The sequence below is a fragment of the Erpetoichthys calabaricus genome, chromosome 5 (genome assembly GCF_900747795.2).
Source record: "Erpetoichthys calabaricus chromosome 5, fErpCal1.3, whole genome shotgun sequence".
NCBI lineage: Eukaryota > Metazoa > Chordata > Cladistia > Polypteriformes > Polypteridae > Erpetoichthys > Erpetoichthys calabaricus.
In genome coordinates, this window is record NC_041398.2 from 148,017,304 (window position 1) to 148,035,411 (window position 18,108).

The window sequence follows — 18,108 nt, forward strand, 5'->3', positions numbered from 1 at the left end:
AGGTTTTGCAAAATCCATCAATTGCATGCAAAACAGGCTAATCTAACTGGCCTTCTGAAACATTCTTTGAAGAACTGAGGTAGCGTCCTTAATGCAGAACTGCAGGTTTTCACAAAGTTGCTTTGCTGACATGTGCTGAACTGTCACCCTGTTATTTGACTCTATATTGGCATGTCCACATTTTTTTTGGCAGATACTTGCACATTTATGGTAAAGACAAACAAAACATACCTTACAAACATTGCTTAAAGGACTTTTTTTTTTTTTTTTAAAATAACAGATAGGGAATGCATCTTCCTGTTGAACAAAAACAGAAATGAACATATTATTGTAATTGAGTTACTATGCTCTGTTGTAAATATTTCACACAGGCATTTTGGTTTGTTTGTATTTTAAATGTGTTCCAGTGATTTAGGACAATGTCACATCACAGTATCATAAAAAGGTGGTTTAGTAATCATACAGAAGAATGCCAGATACATCCTACTGGGACTCAGATGGGATGAAATAATGGCAGCAGATATATGGTACAGCTACTTTACTGAAGTAAACAGACCAATGCTGTCACTGCACTTGATAGAAATGGCACAGTAATGGACCATTATTATTTTTTGGTTTGATTGTGAAGAAAGCACATGCTGTCAATGTAAGAGATGTTAAAGAAAGGAAATAACGCATAATGATATTGTGTTTAATGGAGAGTGAAGTATGATAGGAATCTGGCATTTTTTAAAAGATAAAAAAAGCAAATATTACACATTCTCAATGTGTTTTGCAGAAAAGTGTTTATAGTTTGTGATGGAAGGGTTCACTGACTAGAAAAAATCGAGACCAACATATGTAACACAGAGGTTACATAATTCTACATTTGTGTTGAAAAATTAACTGCGGGCCTTAACAGCTTCAACAATCACCCCGACTAAAGGTTCACAAACTTTCAAGAGCAACTGGCACCAATCCAAACAGACTGCAGGGTTTAGTGTCACTCATGCCAATGTTAAGAGAGAGAAAAACAGAAAAGGAAAAAAAGCAGTTCCTCTCTCGCCAAGATTGATTGCTTGAGTTTTATTATATTAGACAACCAGATGTATAATTACGGTTATTAGCATTATCTCTGTAGTTGCAGACTATAACAGTGAGTGCTTTTATTTACTAGAGGCACACCCTGCATAAAAGGGTTAAATCCTAGTGCAAATCTTTGTCTAGTTAGGTTTCATTCTTCATGACAAGGTAGAGACTGTCATTTTCCTTAAATAGCTAAGTTCTATAATTTTCATCATATGAATACTACAAGTCAGCACACAACGTTATTGCACCTGATTTATTCTGTCATTACCTTGAAAGATTGGTCCTTCACAACTCTCCTCTATTATCTTGAAATGGGATGATGAACAATATTTCATCTTCATTAGAATATTTATTGCAGCATTTCAGCGTGCCCATGCAAACACCTGTCAATGTCCTCATTCCCCCTCCTGAGAATGAATTTCTCTGGCTCATCCAGCTTGTCATTACAACTAATCACTTCGTTTATTCAATTAGACATGCGTCACTTTGAAAAGTCACTGCTTGTCAAACTCTACTCCTTAACATAATTTAAAGCCTCAATCGATTCACCCTCTGTAAAGGGAGTGACAATCATTTTTTTGGTTTATGATCAGATGTCTTAACATTTTTTTTAAGTATTTATATTTAATGCTTTCTGCCTCACAAAGTATGATTTTTATGAACTCAAAGTGAAGGTCTTTAGTTATAGTGAGCATTTTCATCCTTTCATTCTTCCAAATGAACTCATTGATTAAGCTATATTTAAACATCAGTAGCAATCTGATTATTAATGTCAAAAAGTGATTATTCAAGATATTAATTTGATATTACTAATTAAACAATCATTTGTATATTACATATCCTATTTCCTTCAATGGAGAATTACTTACTGAAAACATTTCTTACCATTCTGAACATCCAGCACATGGTGATTACTCAGTGTCCAGCCACCCATATTAGATGCATCAAGCTCATATCCTTGTAAAACTGCAGTTCTTTTCTCCCAAAGAATCAGGTCCAGACACGATTCATATTCAAACCCAACTGACACTGAAAAATACAATGAATATCTACAGTATAACTTTGGAACAAATACATAATTTTGAGTACTTGAATGGCAAATTAATATTTTAAATCTGTGAATTTGTATAGCACAGTTGTATATACCTATAGTTAAGATGGCTTATTGTCAGATCTAAGATGGCTGCTTACTTTCTTGACAAGTTGGTGACGGCTTTCATCACTGATGAAAAAATGCTGTTTCACAGATGTATCTTTGTCTTGCTGGCTCCTGGCCACACATTGTTAAGTGTTTCTGCTTTTTTACAGATACCCATTTTCACACTAAACTGTGCATTTATCTATGTATGCAATAACTGGGGAACTAAATGTTTTAAAATTAACAGACAATTCACATGAAGGTCACTCATAACTCATTAGAATGCTTTGTTATATAAAGAAAATGGTTTGATCAAAGAAAAAAAATATTAAAGCATAAAAATCAGACACTCTAAATACTGCATGTCAGTGGGTGGAAAGAAAGAAGGAAATAAACTAAGATTGCTTAGCTGTTTATTTTTCATTTAAATTAGCTGAAAACATTCTGTTGTCCTGTTATGGCTTAATACATTCTGAGTTCATTTTTCACCATAATTAAAAAGAGCGTGGAGCATCTACATCAGATTACTAGAGAGGCAGGGATAGTTTTGAAGTTGCTATTGAAATTGTGTGGGGTGCTCTGTCAGAAAATTATTTTAAAGGTGAAGTGTATTTTGAGGAAATTAAAATGTTACTTACAGTTGGTTTTATGGGTGCATTTTGAAAAGGTAAAATTCATGTGTTTTAGTATAATATAATTAAATGCATAAAGTACACAGATGTAATAGTGCTGCTGAAGTACCGCTCCACAAGAATGCTGGCTGAGTTTCTATCTGTTTCGAGTTTTTCTAAGGGGACTACACTTACGCTTCTACATACCAAAAAAGTGTGTACCAGGATGACTGGTAACTTTAAATTAGTTAGTATAATCCTGTGACTGAGTGAGAACGGCATATATGAGTACGCCTTGCAGTAGACTGGGGCCCTAGGTTTTGGCAACCAAGATTCTGAGCTGAGTGAGTCCAGATAATGTATGAATAAATAAAATTCTTGACCTATAAGACAAAAATGTATGATGACCAAATAAATATATTTTGAACTACATGCAGATATTTACTGTATACTCTTAACACAACAAGCTATTCTCATAATATACTTATTGCTGAAGAAAAGGACTTTTTACTGAGTTTAATGAGTTGAGAAGGCGAGATTTACAGCATCATAAATTATACTTGCCAACTGCCTCTGATAATCCATAGACCTTTTGATTGTAGGCATCCGTCTTGTCCCATATGAAGGTATAAGACAGATTTGGAGAAGCTGGAAACCACTTTTGAAATAGCCTTCCCACCACAGCAACCATTAGATGGACTTTCATCAGATTGAATGGGATAGTTGACAGAGTCATAGTCACTTTCAGGACAGGTTTATAGCCTGCCGCACGTGAGCTCAAATAGAAAAGTTTCAAATCACTTCCAGGGATTGCAGTCTCCTCTTGAAGCACCTGATGAGAAAAATGTTTGGTTTGAATGATCATTTATTTCTACTTTCATTCATATATTGAATTAAGTAGCGGGCATAGGTGTGAACACTGTAAAACATATTCACATTCAGAAATGTTTTATTGGCTTTATTTTGTAATTGAATTTTATATAACCAATATTAATTACATAATTATGTTTTCTACGTAAATAGCACAAACTGTTCAAAAGAACAGTTTAGTATGGTACATATACTGCAACTACTGTACCAAGCTACAGTATCACTTAGCACAATATATCTTTTCCTAGCTCCATTGATATTTCAGTTCTGAAGTGGTTTGCACTGTTCTTTTTCAGATCCAACTGAAGCTGCTCCAAATATACATTTAAGCAGTATTACTGTATGTGAGTTCATTTACTTGGTTTTGAGCTTGGTCTCCAGGCTACAAAAAGGACATAACAGAACTAGAAGAAGTCCAGAGAAGAGCGACTAGTCTGATTCCATGGCGACAGGGGATGAATTATGATTAAATATTTAATGAGCTGTGCCTTTTCAACTTAAGCAAAAGAAGATTAGGAGGACACATGATTGAAGTATTTAAAATGTTATCCTCAGAAATTATCTACATTTTGTGCAAAGCATGCTGTAGCAGGTTGAATTCATAATTACATTCACTGACAGAGTAACTCTGCTATAGTTTTGGTATGTCAGGAAAAAAGAATAATAAAACACTTCTTCCACTAAAACCAACAGCTGATGCACAAAATTTAACAATGACTCTCCTTTATACTGTAAGTATAAATACAACACCATTCCTGCTATCAGTCAGTTGTCTGTGTATTGTACTGCAAAATGATGGCAACAAATGTGATCAACAAGATGGAACACTGCAAAACTAGAAATAAGACTTGTTTGAACTTTTTATTAGCACTCTAGTTTAAGTACTATAAACATGAATCTATTAATCATTTACACTTGTGTAATGAAAACTTAAAAAGGGTTCTTTTGGTGTTAATGATATTTACAAAAAATCAGTAAAGTGGTTATTCATCTGTGCAAAATAATTTCATTTTAGAACAGTCAGGAGTGGCATAACTGAGACAAATAGTTCTCTTGATATTGCATATTCGAACATAAGATCTGTGAATCCTTCATGTTCATAAGTCACTTTTCTAGTGTATCAAATTTTCACAGTATGCCACACTGTACAGAGATAAATAACCTATTTACTTACAGTATGCTTTATAAGTATCATTAAGATCAAATGGAGCTTTTATTAAGGTCTTATTATGTAAGAGTAAATGAGTAACAGATTAATTTTTGCAGTAACTAAGCTAATGTGTTACCAAAAATACAAAAATCAGACATTATTATTTTAGCTGTTTTTTTTTACATTAAAGTTACTACACTGCAGTCTTCACCAGGATAAGTCATATGATATAGGAAAGAAGGAATTTACTGCTGTGTCAAACATGATGCTTGCATACAGTATAGTGCTAAGGTATTTTCACCAAGTCAGTAAAACACTATCAGAGTGTATAGGAAGGTCACATTACAATAACTCAGCTAAGTGTGAGGCATGCAACTATTATATAAGAATTAATGTTATGAATAGTTATTTTAGTTTAAACTGTTTTATTGAACTTCATTTTCAGGATCATTGTAGAAATAATAATGGCTAAACAGTTTGTAGCAACCCATAGGCAAGCATGCTATGATCGCATTTATATATGTTTACCTTTTGTTTTGGCTTGCCATCCTAACATAGCACTGCACTCTTTTAAATGAACTGGTTGATATAAACCCTCCCCAGTATTAATATTAGAATGTACTTAATTAAAACCATTGATCTGGCTTTTCTAAATTAATAAATATTGGAAACAGCAGATGGTGACACTATTTCAAAAGCAGGCTTTTCAGAATTTGGTGAACTTATTGTGATTTGATAATCCTACAATCAAACAAGTGTATTCTTATGCAAAATATTAGTTTCACACGTATACTGCTGTAATTGACTCAAATGAAATAGCTTAAAACTTTTTGAAGTAGAAAAAAAAATCACCTTCAATGTGAACATCACTATTATTACAACTGGGGATTTTTTTATTAACAGTTGAGTTATTCCATTTGAAAAATGACTCAAAACAAAAAAAAATGCTACATGCTAAAGGTGTGAATACTGAAGTATTATAAATGCAATTTAGAGACACTCAGAAAGAAAAAGTAAAGATTTTATCAGCTAATTATTAATTTACTTTGAATAAAAGTCAGCTGCATCAATTGCTATGAAATTAATTTGTTTGTTACATTGCTTTCTTGTGTTTTTTGCTTTCTCTTTTCGCTGAATAATTCCCTTTCTCTAATTGACCTGCTCTCTGAAGAACATTTTATTGTTACTCTGGTGGTCCTTAATATAATCCATTGTACGGCTGTTAAGAATTTTAATTTCTTTGTGTCAAATGCGTATTTTATTTGGAGAACATATATTGTTTCATCAAACAGTATTAAATGTAACCCTGGGAGTATGACGACACTCTTATGAACATCAGAGTGGATGTTGTGCAGTATTCCTTGGAGTCAACACCTCTGATAGCTTGAATTGGGCACAACATATCTTGGCTATGCCATCTTGTACAGCTGCACAGTGGAGACCGTCTTAACTGGCCACATAACATTATTGTTTGGAACTTGCTTAGCTCAGGGCTACAATGTACTACAGGAAGTTGTGAAGTTGGCACGAAATATTACTGGCACTAATCCATGTATAACTCTGCCATCCTGCACAGTCATTTTTCTCTCTCTTTCAAATGGTACATGACCATTACCATTTTCATTTCTGCATTCGGGGACTGTTTTTATCCGCTGGTCATAAGAGTTATTTAACATCCACTCATACTGAAAACTACTTTATTATCTCTTCTGTTTAGATTTCAATATTGTATTTATTGTCTTTTTTGTGTCTGTTGGTTTATTACTTTTACCACTCTTTGGAAGACATGCAAGTAAGAATTTCATTGTATTATGTACACATCACAATACACTTGAAAAAGAACTTAAAATGTTGTGATCTGTAATGAATTCATAGTTTCTTCTGAATTAACAGTGAAAGATGATGTTTGCCAAGCAATTTAGTGTTGAAAAGAATAATTTCTAGCAGTGCTAATGTATTTTTGTGAAGAAACACATAAAATGTGGTGTATCAAGAAAACTTATTAGAACTTGATTCTTGTTAAAGGGATCAAATGCGGGTTTATAACATTTTACTGGGTTACCATGGCTATACATTTAGTGTTATAAATCCTATTATGGTGAACAAAGTTTACACTACAGTGCTGCATGCCATTACATTCATACCCATATTATCATCATATTTTTTTCTATCATACATAGATATATGATATATGTTAAATCCCTGATCAATCTGAGTGTGTGTTTGCAGCTAAAAAATGTAGATTTATAGCCATCTCAGAATGCAGTACAAAAAATAGGTTATGGTTATGCATTACATGTTCACCTTTTCAGAAATCACAGAAAAAACAACACAAAATCTACTGCTGGTAAAGACTGAGCTGCTACAAAATTTACAGCAAAATGAATATATGCACATTCAGCCAGTCCTAAGTCTTTTATTTGGGCTATAAGCCAAAATTATTATAAATAATATCCCAAGTATTTGCAATTAATCTTTTGCTGTATTTGAGGACATCATACTAGTTAGATGTTCTTTATTACTACTCTTAGATGTCTTTTATTGTGATTCATTAGTTTATTAAGATAGTTTTACCACCAATATTCACATTCCTTCAATATCCAGTTATACAAATCAACAGTATTCACTCTTTTTTTTAAAGAAGAAACAAGTCAAAAAGGTGTACAAATTACATGATCAAGAAATGAATGTAATGTAAATTAAGAACACAACTATAAAGAGATTTGAAACAAATATGAATTAATGGGAAATATGGTGTGAGCAGGGCATAGCATTACAGTGTATATTTAAACATCTAGAACAAAATCTCTGCTTGTACTTCTACAGGGTTATAAAAATATACCTAGTAGCAACTACAAACCTACTCCTCCACAAAAACTATGACACTGAGCAAGAATGAACCCATGATCCATGTTTTAATAAAATATACGCTGGCATATTTTGAATTTACTAAACATTACAATTTCATAGTTTCACACTACTGCATGCCTCAGTTTTGGACTACTCAGAGGCTCATGTACAACATGTAAATTTACGTATTTTGGGAATTACTTTTTTATTTTTGTGTAATGGTATGTTATATCTGTGAAACTCAGATTTGTTAAGTAATTTGACCCTTCTTTTAGATGCCTAGATTAAAAAGCAAAACCCACTGCATTTCCCTTTAATTTGTAGGTGAACCCTAAAGCACACTATTTATTTAGCAAACTCTAATTTATATTCTTTACTTTTGTTGTGCTTTTTCAATAAACAAGTTGTAACCTTGCCTTCTCCTTTCTAAGCAGTTTCATCCACTCCATCACTCAGCTCTCTCTTCAGTTCACTTTGGGGCTTTCTGTTCTTGAGTAAAGGATGAAATTTTGTATCATATCATTCATATCATGGGGGTACATCAACTTACGCTTTTACTTATTAGTAAGATCTGCAGTGTCTCTAGTTATTTTTACGCTGAAAACAGCTAAATTCTCCATGATCATTCACAATGTAACCATATGTTACATATTTGTTAATAAATACAAAATAAGGAACACTGTGGAACCAGCACATTTATGTGGCACCACTTTATATTGTAGCTCAAGTAGTTCCCACCGCAACCTAAAGGTTGTTTAGTAGTCAGGGGTGTGGAAATCAAATTTTTTTCTACTTGTCCATGGACAAGTAAACTTAGAAAATCCACTTGTCCGCCAGTTAAATTCACTTGCCCATAAACAAGTAACAAAAGTGAAAAATAGTTTATTTTTTCTGATCTCTTTTATTGATACCAAAACTGCCTTCCATTTTAAAACAGAAAAAAGTTCTTTCAGGGAGTAGTATTTTACCACCTTGCTCTAGAACATTATATAAAAGATTCCCTTATCGTTTTAACTCACTAATAAACAATGCCTTCATTATAGCTACAACAGTTCTGTTTCACATATTACAGTAACATAACAGAACACTGTCCTGATTCATTTTCTGCCATGTTCTTCAGCTTTTGTTTTGCAACATCTTTTCCCCCAAGAATCTTTACCATCTCAGACAGCATGGGCTGAATGCTGTTCATTTCTGCTTGAGCTGAACTGCATGGTTCCTGGACTGATGGTCCTGCAGAAGTGGATGCTGATGACTTTTCAGTTTTTTTATGAGTGGTGTGCCTGTTGACAGCCAGAATTCCACAGCTGGTAGTGGGTCAAACTCTTCTAAAGGTTTGCCATCAACAACAATGCGCATCTGGTTTTGAAGGTTTTCCTGAGTCAGGCGGGTTCTTAGAGAACTCTTTACTAAATTCATATTGGAGAATAATCTCTCACAAGAAGAAAAAATAATCGCGTCTAAGTGAAGATTTTTATAGATATTTCATAACATTTGGAAACCATTAGAATGTCTTCTTCTTTATTTTTAATAAACTGACAGCGCTAAACCAACTTGTTTTATATGAAAAATTCTCTAATCAAAAACTATCTATAGACAGCTCATCAAAATTGATGTTGTCATGCAATAAATTTCTTAACTCCTCAATATATCACAACCTACGCGAAGTCGCAAATTTCAGGAAAGATTAACAGCCTAACAAGCTTTATTATGTGGTGAAAACATTTGCATTGTAAATAAAATGACTGTATTTTTATGTAGAAACAATGAATTTTATCAGTCTTCTTATATAATACGCTACTGAGGTTGTTTGTTTGTCTGTCCAGGATTTTAAATCACCTGTAGCTCGCAAACCGTTTCACCTATTGACTTGAAATTTGGTACACATATACTACGTGATATCTACTATCCGCTTTCGGGGTGATGATTTGTATTACTCTTTTTATTTTTATTTTATTTTATTGTTGACTCTCGGCACCGCGCAGCAGGGCGGTGCATGCGTATGGGTGCCGTTCTCATTCCCCACCACCTTCGCTCATCTTTGTTGAGGCAGATTGAAGACTTAAGTGCCAGCTTAACTGAAAAATTAAGGAAAACGTACTAAGTAATTGCAACACAAAAACTAACTTAATCAGTTTAGACGTGAAAAGATGCCAACGAAAGAAGAGAAGCAGCGGGCCCCAAGGTGGAGAAAAGAAGAGCTACTCAGGAAGCAGCAAGCACATCAACCTCTGAGCAAACGAATGCTAAACGTACAGAGAAAGAGGATGAAAACTAGGAATGCTCAAGTTAAGTGTATTCACTGCACGTTATCGTGCAGTATGCCATTACTGGTAATATATAGAAGTTATCGATTGTAATGAAAAATCATCAGATTACATCATAATGCATGAAAAAAAATGACCGCATCTCCAAAGCGTGTAAATAGTAGGGTAAAATACTTATGTAAGACCGTAAGAGTGCTTCCCCTTTGAAAAATCAGCCATCATTTTGTAAATAATATTGAAGACCAATTTGAGACATGAAGAACATGCCTAAGTAGACTGTTTCCACACGAAGTACGTACCCAAATGTTTAAAATTTGAAAGTAGTGGTAAAAATGTGCCCTGCACAGCACATATAATTCTTTTTTCTCCAGAAAATTGCACTTGTCCGCGGACAACTGAAACCAGACCCAAGTCGGGCGTTGGATTTCCGCACCCCTGGTAGTTTATGATAGAATTACTAAATAAATACAATAAAAGTCCATTCCACAGCCATGAATTAGATTAAGCAGGTTTGAGAATATTATGTTGAGTAAAAAAGTCATTTCATCATGTGCAGCATGACATAATTATGTATCAAAGATAACAGATACACTGAGATTAAGTTGACTTTCCCTATTTGTGAAATACAGTTATACAATGTAATCATTTGTTAACTGCTTAAAAAACAATACAGAAAATATACTAACCAGATAATAACTGTGGGTGTATCAGTGTACCCCCAGCAAGCAGTTTGCAAATGTAATTGTACCAATTAGGAGTGGTTTTGAAGAGGTCTCATTGATTAACTGATTTAAGTTAATGGATTTTCTGCCTTTGATCAGCAGGTAAATATAAAATCCTTCAGATCACTAGTTTTTCTCCAATATTACAGTTGTATTCAATTCTGAGGCAGTTTTATTCGTCAGCAAAGATGTTATTACAGACACAAAGGCAAGGTTCCAAATTCTAACTGGTTAAAAATAAGCTTTTTAGTGCTAAATAAGAATTGTACTAAAAAAGATGGTCAAGTGTATGATTTTTTGAAAAGGTAAAATTGTGATGGTAGAGCTCAAAGGCTAACCACTCATTTCTACTTTTATGATAATCGGCTAGCTGTAGCCTAGCAACAGAACATGTTGCATATCTAGAGTATAACAAGACAACACATTCGATTATATCACTCAAATAGAAAAAATGAAAGCACTACTTAAAAATCCAAATAAAGTGTGCAGCAATGTTCAATGGGTGAAAAATCATTAAGAAGCGTAGTGTACATAACTGAAATGACTATCATTAAATCTAATAATCGATACATTGGGCTGAATTTTCAAAACTAAGCACAATGATGGTTCTCACATCACAACAAGAATATAATTATATCAGAGATGACTTTAATGTCAATTCAAGAGAATATTAAAAGTAAAGACCAGTCAGACACATTTATATCTCTTAAATTTGTTGATAAAAAGTATATCAACACATTCAAAATGCTTTTATTTTTTTTTTTACCTGTGTTTCAGGTATGATAGGGCTTTCTTCTGGAGATGATCTGAAGAATGTTGACAATGGTGATGAAACAATAATAGGGCTGGGTCTGACAAAGCCACTAAGGTCACAACTAGGGATGTCATTTTCCTCTTTTTTCATTACAAGTGTATCCATGACATAGAAAACATTCCAGGGGATCCATACAGTACGGTATTGGGTCATAAATGGAGCACGCTCAAAGCTTAGTGTTAAGGAGGCACCACCATTGGCCACTAGATCAAACCTAAAAAATAAATAAATAAATAAGATTCAGCACCAATTTTATGTTCTTAAGAGTCTTTGCTTTCTTGTGTACTGATTTAACCATCAAAAGGGTTAAACTAAAGTGAAATATAACAAGATTTCTGTGTTTTTTTATAAAGGCAAGTGACCCCAGATGATCCAATTATCCATCTTCTGCCCCAGTAAACATGTTGAGGGACTTCTCTGTTTTCTCAGGAGACTGCTCTCTTACAGCAGACGTTACTGCGCTCAACATGAAAAATTTATGGTAATGCCGTGTCCTTTTTATTACATTTGTTTAAAAGCAGAAGTCCCATTTGTCAGACAAACCACCAGATTTCACCACCATTTGTTGTCAGTAGAACATTTGCTGGTAAGGAATAAAAGGAATCCATTTTAAAATAATATTCTGCATTCACTATTGTCCCCAGAGGGTGCACTTTGTCCAGGGATGCTCTTCATGGAGCATTAATGCATCATTGCCCCAGCTGGCCTGAAACAGCTCCCTAGCTATTTTTTGGCCCTGCAATTTTGGCATGAGAACTGAACAGCTGTTTAAATTTGACTTTGGATGCACTGAAACTATCAATATTATTTTTAAAATCAGTGTGAAGTTATCATGATGAGTAAAGCTGCAAATTTACATTTTCAGTCTCTTTCCACTATCCTTCTAAAATAAAGTCTTTTTCTAAACAAGGTAACAAACTTGCACATCTCTGCTATTGACCTAAATCTATATGACTGATATTATGAACAGTAAGATGCAAAACAGACACTGCTAATACCATTAAAAGTCTCATTATTCTAAAGAACACAGCTGTTGATATGTTATCTATTTTTTACAAAGTGCAATATATTATTATACATCATGTTTCAAAGCACTTTTTAATAAAATAATATTAAAAAGGAAAAAACATAACTGTCAATACTGAGTTTTGCCTGTTTGCTGCGCTGTATCAGAGCATTACTGAAACTTGGCCAAGATTCAGTGAAATAACAGGCAATAAACTATTTTAGATTAAAATTATTATGCTCCCACAAATCCATTAATCAGACAGGTTTGTAGATTAAAATACAAAACATTCTGCAAAATGATAAATACTCATTACTCTCTGCACTGAAGCCAATAAACAAGCAACAAATAACAAATGGAATGTGATTTTAATTCTTCATTCTCCAATTTTAATTTTAGGATCATGACTCAAAGTGATAGCTAACCAAGGAGTAGTTTTTTTTTAGTCTAGAAGCAAAGTACGCAAAGGCTTTAAAATTAACAGTTTAAAGCAAAAATAACACATGTTCAAACAATATATAGAGAAATAAAAAAAATAAAACAATTTTGTATTATGAACAGAAATGATAAACTGAAACATACATTCCATCCTGCCGGGTAATGGTGTATCCATGTTCTGGATAGTGTACAAATGAGACATTAACGCCAATAAGTGGGGTTCCATCCGCTGTTAGCACCTGACCTCTGATGATGGACGCTAGGCTGTAGAATAAATAAACAACAAAACCATTACAATTAGCATCTGTTTTCCCTCTAGGCCAGCTCAGCTATGATTTACTGATAATGCAGTCTAAACCAGGCAATCCATTTTTATTCATGAAATCAACAAAAGAACACTCCCAATCCTCTGCCCCTTTTAACCAAACATAATTTATATTCTTCCAGTGCTTCTTCAATAATTTCAATTTGTAATACGTTTCAAGCTGTTATCTGGAGACTTATCAAGATCAATAAATTCAGAATGAACACTTTAAAACACAAAATAATATATTTTTCTTTTATATATCCTTTATTTGGCAATTAGGTAAAGAAATTCTAAGATTCCAATTAATTATGAACTATCACTAAACCTTTAGGGACTGGCAGAATAACAATAATAAAAATGATGAAAAGATTTAAAGGCATGTTAAGGAACATTTCTGTTTCAACATTTAATCAACTGCTGTGCCTAACTACATTAATTCTGTTAAATTATAGCAAGCACAGGAGTTCCGGCACTAATCATCTTTCCCTACTCTGTAAGATGCAAGACACCTGCTTTTAGTAACTGGTGTATTTTCAGGTCATTACTGTTTTATAAAGTGCTAATCAAGGAAACCAAGCCATGTCACTGGCATTAAGATTGTAGTATAACACTGGCACATAATTTACACTAGTGTTTGGGTTTGTGCACTTAAAAGCTTTTGTCAGTTACTCCATAAATCTTTCTAAATGTACCTGATTTGAGATCTAACTAAATAATGTCATGCTGTATAAAGGGCCCAAGCATGGAGTGCATGGATCCTATTACATATTCTTTATTTCTCCTGTTGCTTTCACACACAATTTTTTGTTAACTCCATACATTCCTTTTGAGTTGTGTGTTTCAGATTTTAGTCTTTAGCGACTCTTCGATTCCACCCATGGGGGTGGGTAAATGTTAACATTATACAAAGTTATTGTCTGTTATACCTGCATTTTTATCACTCTTTAAGTATGCTGCTGCTGGAGTATCTGAATTTCCACTTGGGATTATCTATCTATCTATCTATCTATCTATCTATCTATCTATCTATCTATCTATCTGTCTGTCTGTCTGTCTGTCTGTCTGTCTGTCTGTCTGTCTGTCTGTCTGTCTGTCTGTCTGTCTGTCTGTCTGTCTATCTATCTATCTATCTATCTATCTATCTATCTATCCCTAACAATAGCCTCTGACTTCTACCATTTAACTATTAACAACTTAAAAACTGTTTATAGTTAATAGTGATTTAGGTTATGCATAATTTTCATCAGTGACTTTAAAATTGTTATTTATTTGTGTTGTTTAATTAGTGTATATTCAATATACAGTGGTGCCTTGCTTTGTGAGCATAATTCGTTCAGGAAATGTGCTTGTAATTCAAAGCACTCGTATCAAAGCGAATTGCCCCATAAGAAATAATGGAAATTCAGATGATTCGTTCCACAACCCAAAAATATTCATATAAAATATAAAGTAAAAATACATATGGTAAAACAAATTAACCTGCACTTTACCTTTGAAAAGAATTGTGGCTGGTGTGAGGGAGACGAGAGAGAGGAGAGGAGGAGGAGGGTTATCGTGTAAGACGACTTTCACTATAACTAACGGAATCACTGCTATCTGTTGGCTCATTGGAATCTTTTTCATTTTTTGCAACTTTAACAAGGAACCTATCCAATGACAGTTGCTTTTGCCTCCTTTTGAGGATTTTGTGGAAATATGACATTGCATTGTCATTAAGCAGATTCATCGGTCGCACACAAAATAAAAAAATGCTTTATGTATACACACACGTGGTCACAATGCTATAGTAAACATTATACGCTCATACGGATGTTGACTATATGAGTGAGGCACGCCGACTGAGGCCAAGCATGGGAGACAATTACACACAATTCTGCAGCGAGAGAGAGAGAACCACCATCGGCTCAGCTGTGATCACGTGATGCTCGGCAGACAAAGCGTATACGTACTACTCGTATTGCAAGACCTCGCTTGTTTATTGAGTTAAAAATTTTTCCTCATCTTGCAAAACACTCGCAGACCAAGTTACTCACATTCCAAGGGTTTACTGTAATTGTATTCATAAAATGTGCTCTATAAATAAATGTTCTTGTTGTTTTGCCTAACATTGGTTAATTCTGATGTCTGAATTGAAGCATAATTCTAATAATGTTAAAATATAACACAGGAATGACTACTAATGTTTAGGCTTCTTAAAACATTGGTTACCATAAAATCACCAAGACAATAGCAAAAGCAAAGACAAAAAATGCTGAATGAATAAATATGAATAAATATAAACAATTATATTGTTACCTCTTGTTAAAGGGATTTTCTCCAGGTATTATATGGCTGTTGTCTGGCCCAACAAGAAAACTGATTCTATCATAAAACGATCTGGCAGCTTGCTGAGGTGGTGGCTGTTGACTCTGTCCAATAATGTCATTGGGGTCAGGTGATCCACGGCAGTATGGTTGATTCTGGCAGGAACTTTGTAAACAGCAGTCAGGGTCCATACAATCAACTAATCCATCTGAAAGCATAAAATCAGCAGTGAATATATAACACCTGCAGGACGCAGGGGAGAGAGAGAGAGAGAGCCGGTGCGGGAGAGTGAGCAAGTGAGTGCAGGCTCGCATGCAGCTGTACGAGAAGCCTGAGTGTTGGGCCGACACCCGGGAGTAGTAGTAGTGGTCGCTCCCGCTGAGTGATCGTGTAGCGGGAGTGACCAGTGAAGGATGACTGGCCGCGTAAGGCCGGGAAGGCAGCGGGAGTCGGGAGGCTTGATGGTGAAGTCCTTGATGTGAGCGTCCTGGTCATCAAGGAAACCAAGTCTTGGGTCTGGGATGAGTGCGCGACCGAAACCAGTGATCGGGAGGCCTCCAGACCAATCGAGCAGAGTGAAGGTCAGCTGCAGAGACAGGGTCTCACCTGCTGCGGGGCCCAGATGGGTGAAGCAGGAGAGACGCCAGGTAAAAGAAGCACCAGGCACTGAATTGTATTTTAAAGGATTGCTTCCTGCGTTGTTTTAACCTCGTTTTTAAAGGATTGTTTTTTTCTATTGTTTTTAACCTCCACGTTTTCAGAATTGTTTTTATGGATTATTTATGCACTGCACATTATTTAATTTGAACACTTTGTTTTTGTTGGATTTTAAATAACAGCACTTGGCACTTTTACACAACATCCCCTTGCTATGTTGTTGCCTCACTGCTTAGCTCATCGGTAGAATTACTGACGATGGCGGGCAAGGGCTCCCGAACAGCAGATGGGAGCATGGAGTCGAACCCGCATCGTCACAGCATATAGCTAAAATGAACACAAGCAAAAAATCATTTTAATGTGAACAACTTTATTCTGTGAAGAGGAGTAGAATATCAATGGATTATCTTTGTGAATAAATCTATGACACAGCTACTATACCACAAAATTGTTTACATTATGAACATAGAAAAACACTTTGACTGGTCTTTTTAACTCTTTTAGGGCTAATTTTTTTTTTGTTTCTTTTCTCCCGGGGCTGAATATTTTTCCAAAAACGAACTTTTTTTAAAAAAAGAACACAAAGCAATTGAAATCAACAAAAAATATTTACTTTTGACAAATGTTACTGTCTTGCATGTTGTATGATCCTGCATACTCTATGATTTCACATACATATCACATACATTTTACACAGCAAAGTCCTGCAAAGTCTGATCTTTCTCAAAGCAGCCAATTTCAGTTATTGCCACATTGCACTGCTTACAATATGTGTTGCTTTGGTGCCTACTTTTCAATTGTCTGTTGCTGCACTTTCTCACATATATTGTTAGTGTGTACTGTAGAGAGACAAGTCACCCGTTTGCCATCGTGCCATGCTACTGCCACCAAGTTTTCTGCCCACATGGAAACCGTATTGTCTCCCTTTTTTCATCTTCAGCCTGTCTGGCTTCAACTGTGAAGCCATGTGTATCCTGTTCACCCTCACTGTGCCACAAGCTCCAATTCCTCTGCTCTGTAGCTCCATGAACAATTCTGGGCATGTATAAAAATTGTCCAAATGTACACAACATGACCCAAATGTTCATAGCCCTGAAGCAGCTCCAGCACAACCTGACTTGTCAAGGGACGGTTCTCTCTTTGAAAGAAATACTTTCCTGTATATGTGATTACTTTCAGGCAGAAACCAGTGTTTGCTTCTGCCAGTACAAAATCCTTTATGCCATACTTTGTGGGCTTGTCTGGCATATATTTGCAGAAAAAAGGTGTCCCTTTTATTTTATCATAGATTCATGCACAGACATATCACAGCCAGGCTGATAAAATTGTTTCTATGTTGGTTCCACAATGTCAGGCAGGGGCTGAACTTTATGCATGGCGTTATAGCCTGGCTCACCCCATGGGATTTGCTTCTGTTTATTACAGAAGTGAATACAACTTTGCGGCATCACATACCTATCATCACACTGCATAACCTGTCCAAAGCCACCAGGGGACAAAGCACGTTTGGACCAATGCTCCCTGAAGTTATATCACCAGTTCTGCCCCATCTCTATTTGTAATGCCACAGAGCGCTTCATCTCGTCTTTTGTTGTGGGTTTCCACTTTGAAAAACGAGAATGCGATGCAAGCGCAGCCCGCGAGTCAAAAAATTTCTCTGCCTACCTGTTTGTCTCGTCTGACAGCAGCTGAAAAGCAGCATCAGGAGAGAGCAGCCTGAAGTAGTTCAGCAGCTGGTGATCTGTCGTGTCCAACAGTAAGCCATGCCGTCTTGTGAAGTCCGGTAGCCAGTTCGGCTCCTACGGATCAATGTCTGTGTATTCCTCCCACGCGAACCTTGCCGTAGATGTATCGGCTGCGCGAATGTGCTCAGCTGGCAGCGGATCAGCTGGTGCGGCATCGGCTG

At 35.3% G+C, this 18,108-nt stretch overlaps 1 protein-coding gene across 15 annotated transcripts in view; it reads right to left on the reverse strand.

Moving 5' to 3' along the window:
• The window catches only part of LOC114651997 (teneurin-3), an 898,351-nt gene that overhangs the window by 71,797 nt on the left and 808,446 nt on the right, over positions 1-18,108 (reverse strand). For all 15 annotated transcript variants that reach the window (XM_028802134.2, XM_051927721.1, XM_051927718.1 and 12 more), the window contains 5 exons: positions 15,537-15,753; positions 13,079-13,198; positions 11,443-11,704; positions 3,382-3,649; positions 1,954-2,097 (listed from right to left, as the gene is read on the reverse strand). In XM_028802134.2, coding sequence (XP_028657967.1) covers positions 1,954-2,097; positions 3,382-3,649; positions 11,443-11,704; positions 13,079-13,198; positions 15,537-15,753 — 1,011 coding nt within the window. The remainder of the gene's footprint in view (positions 1-1,953; positions 2,098-3,381; positions 3,650-11,442; positions 11,705-13,078; positions 13,199-15,536; positions 15,754-18,108) is intronic.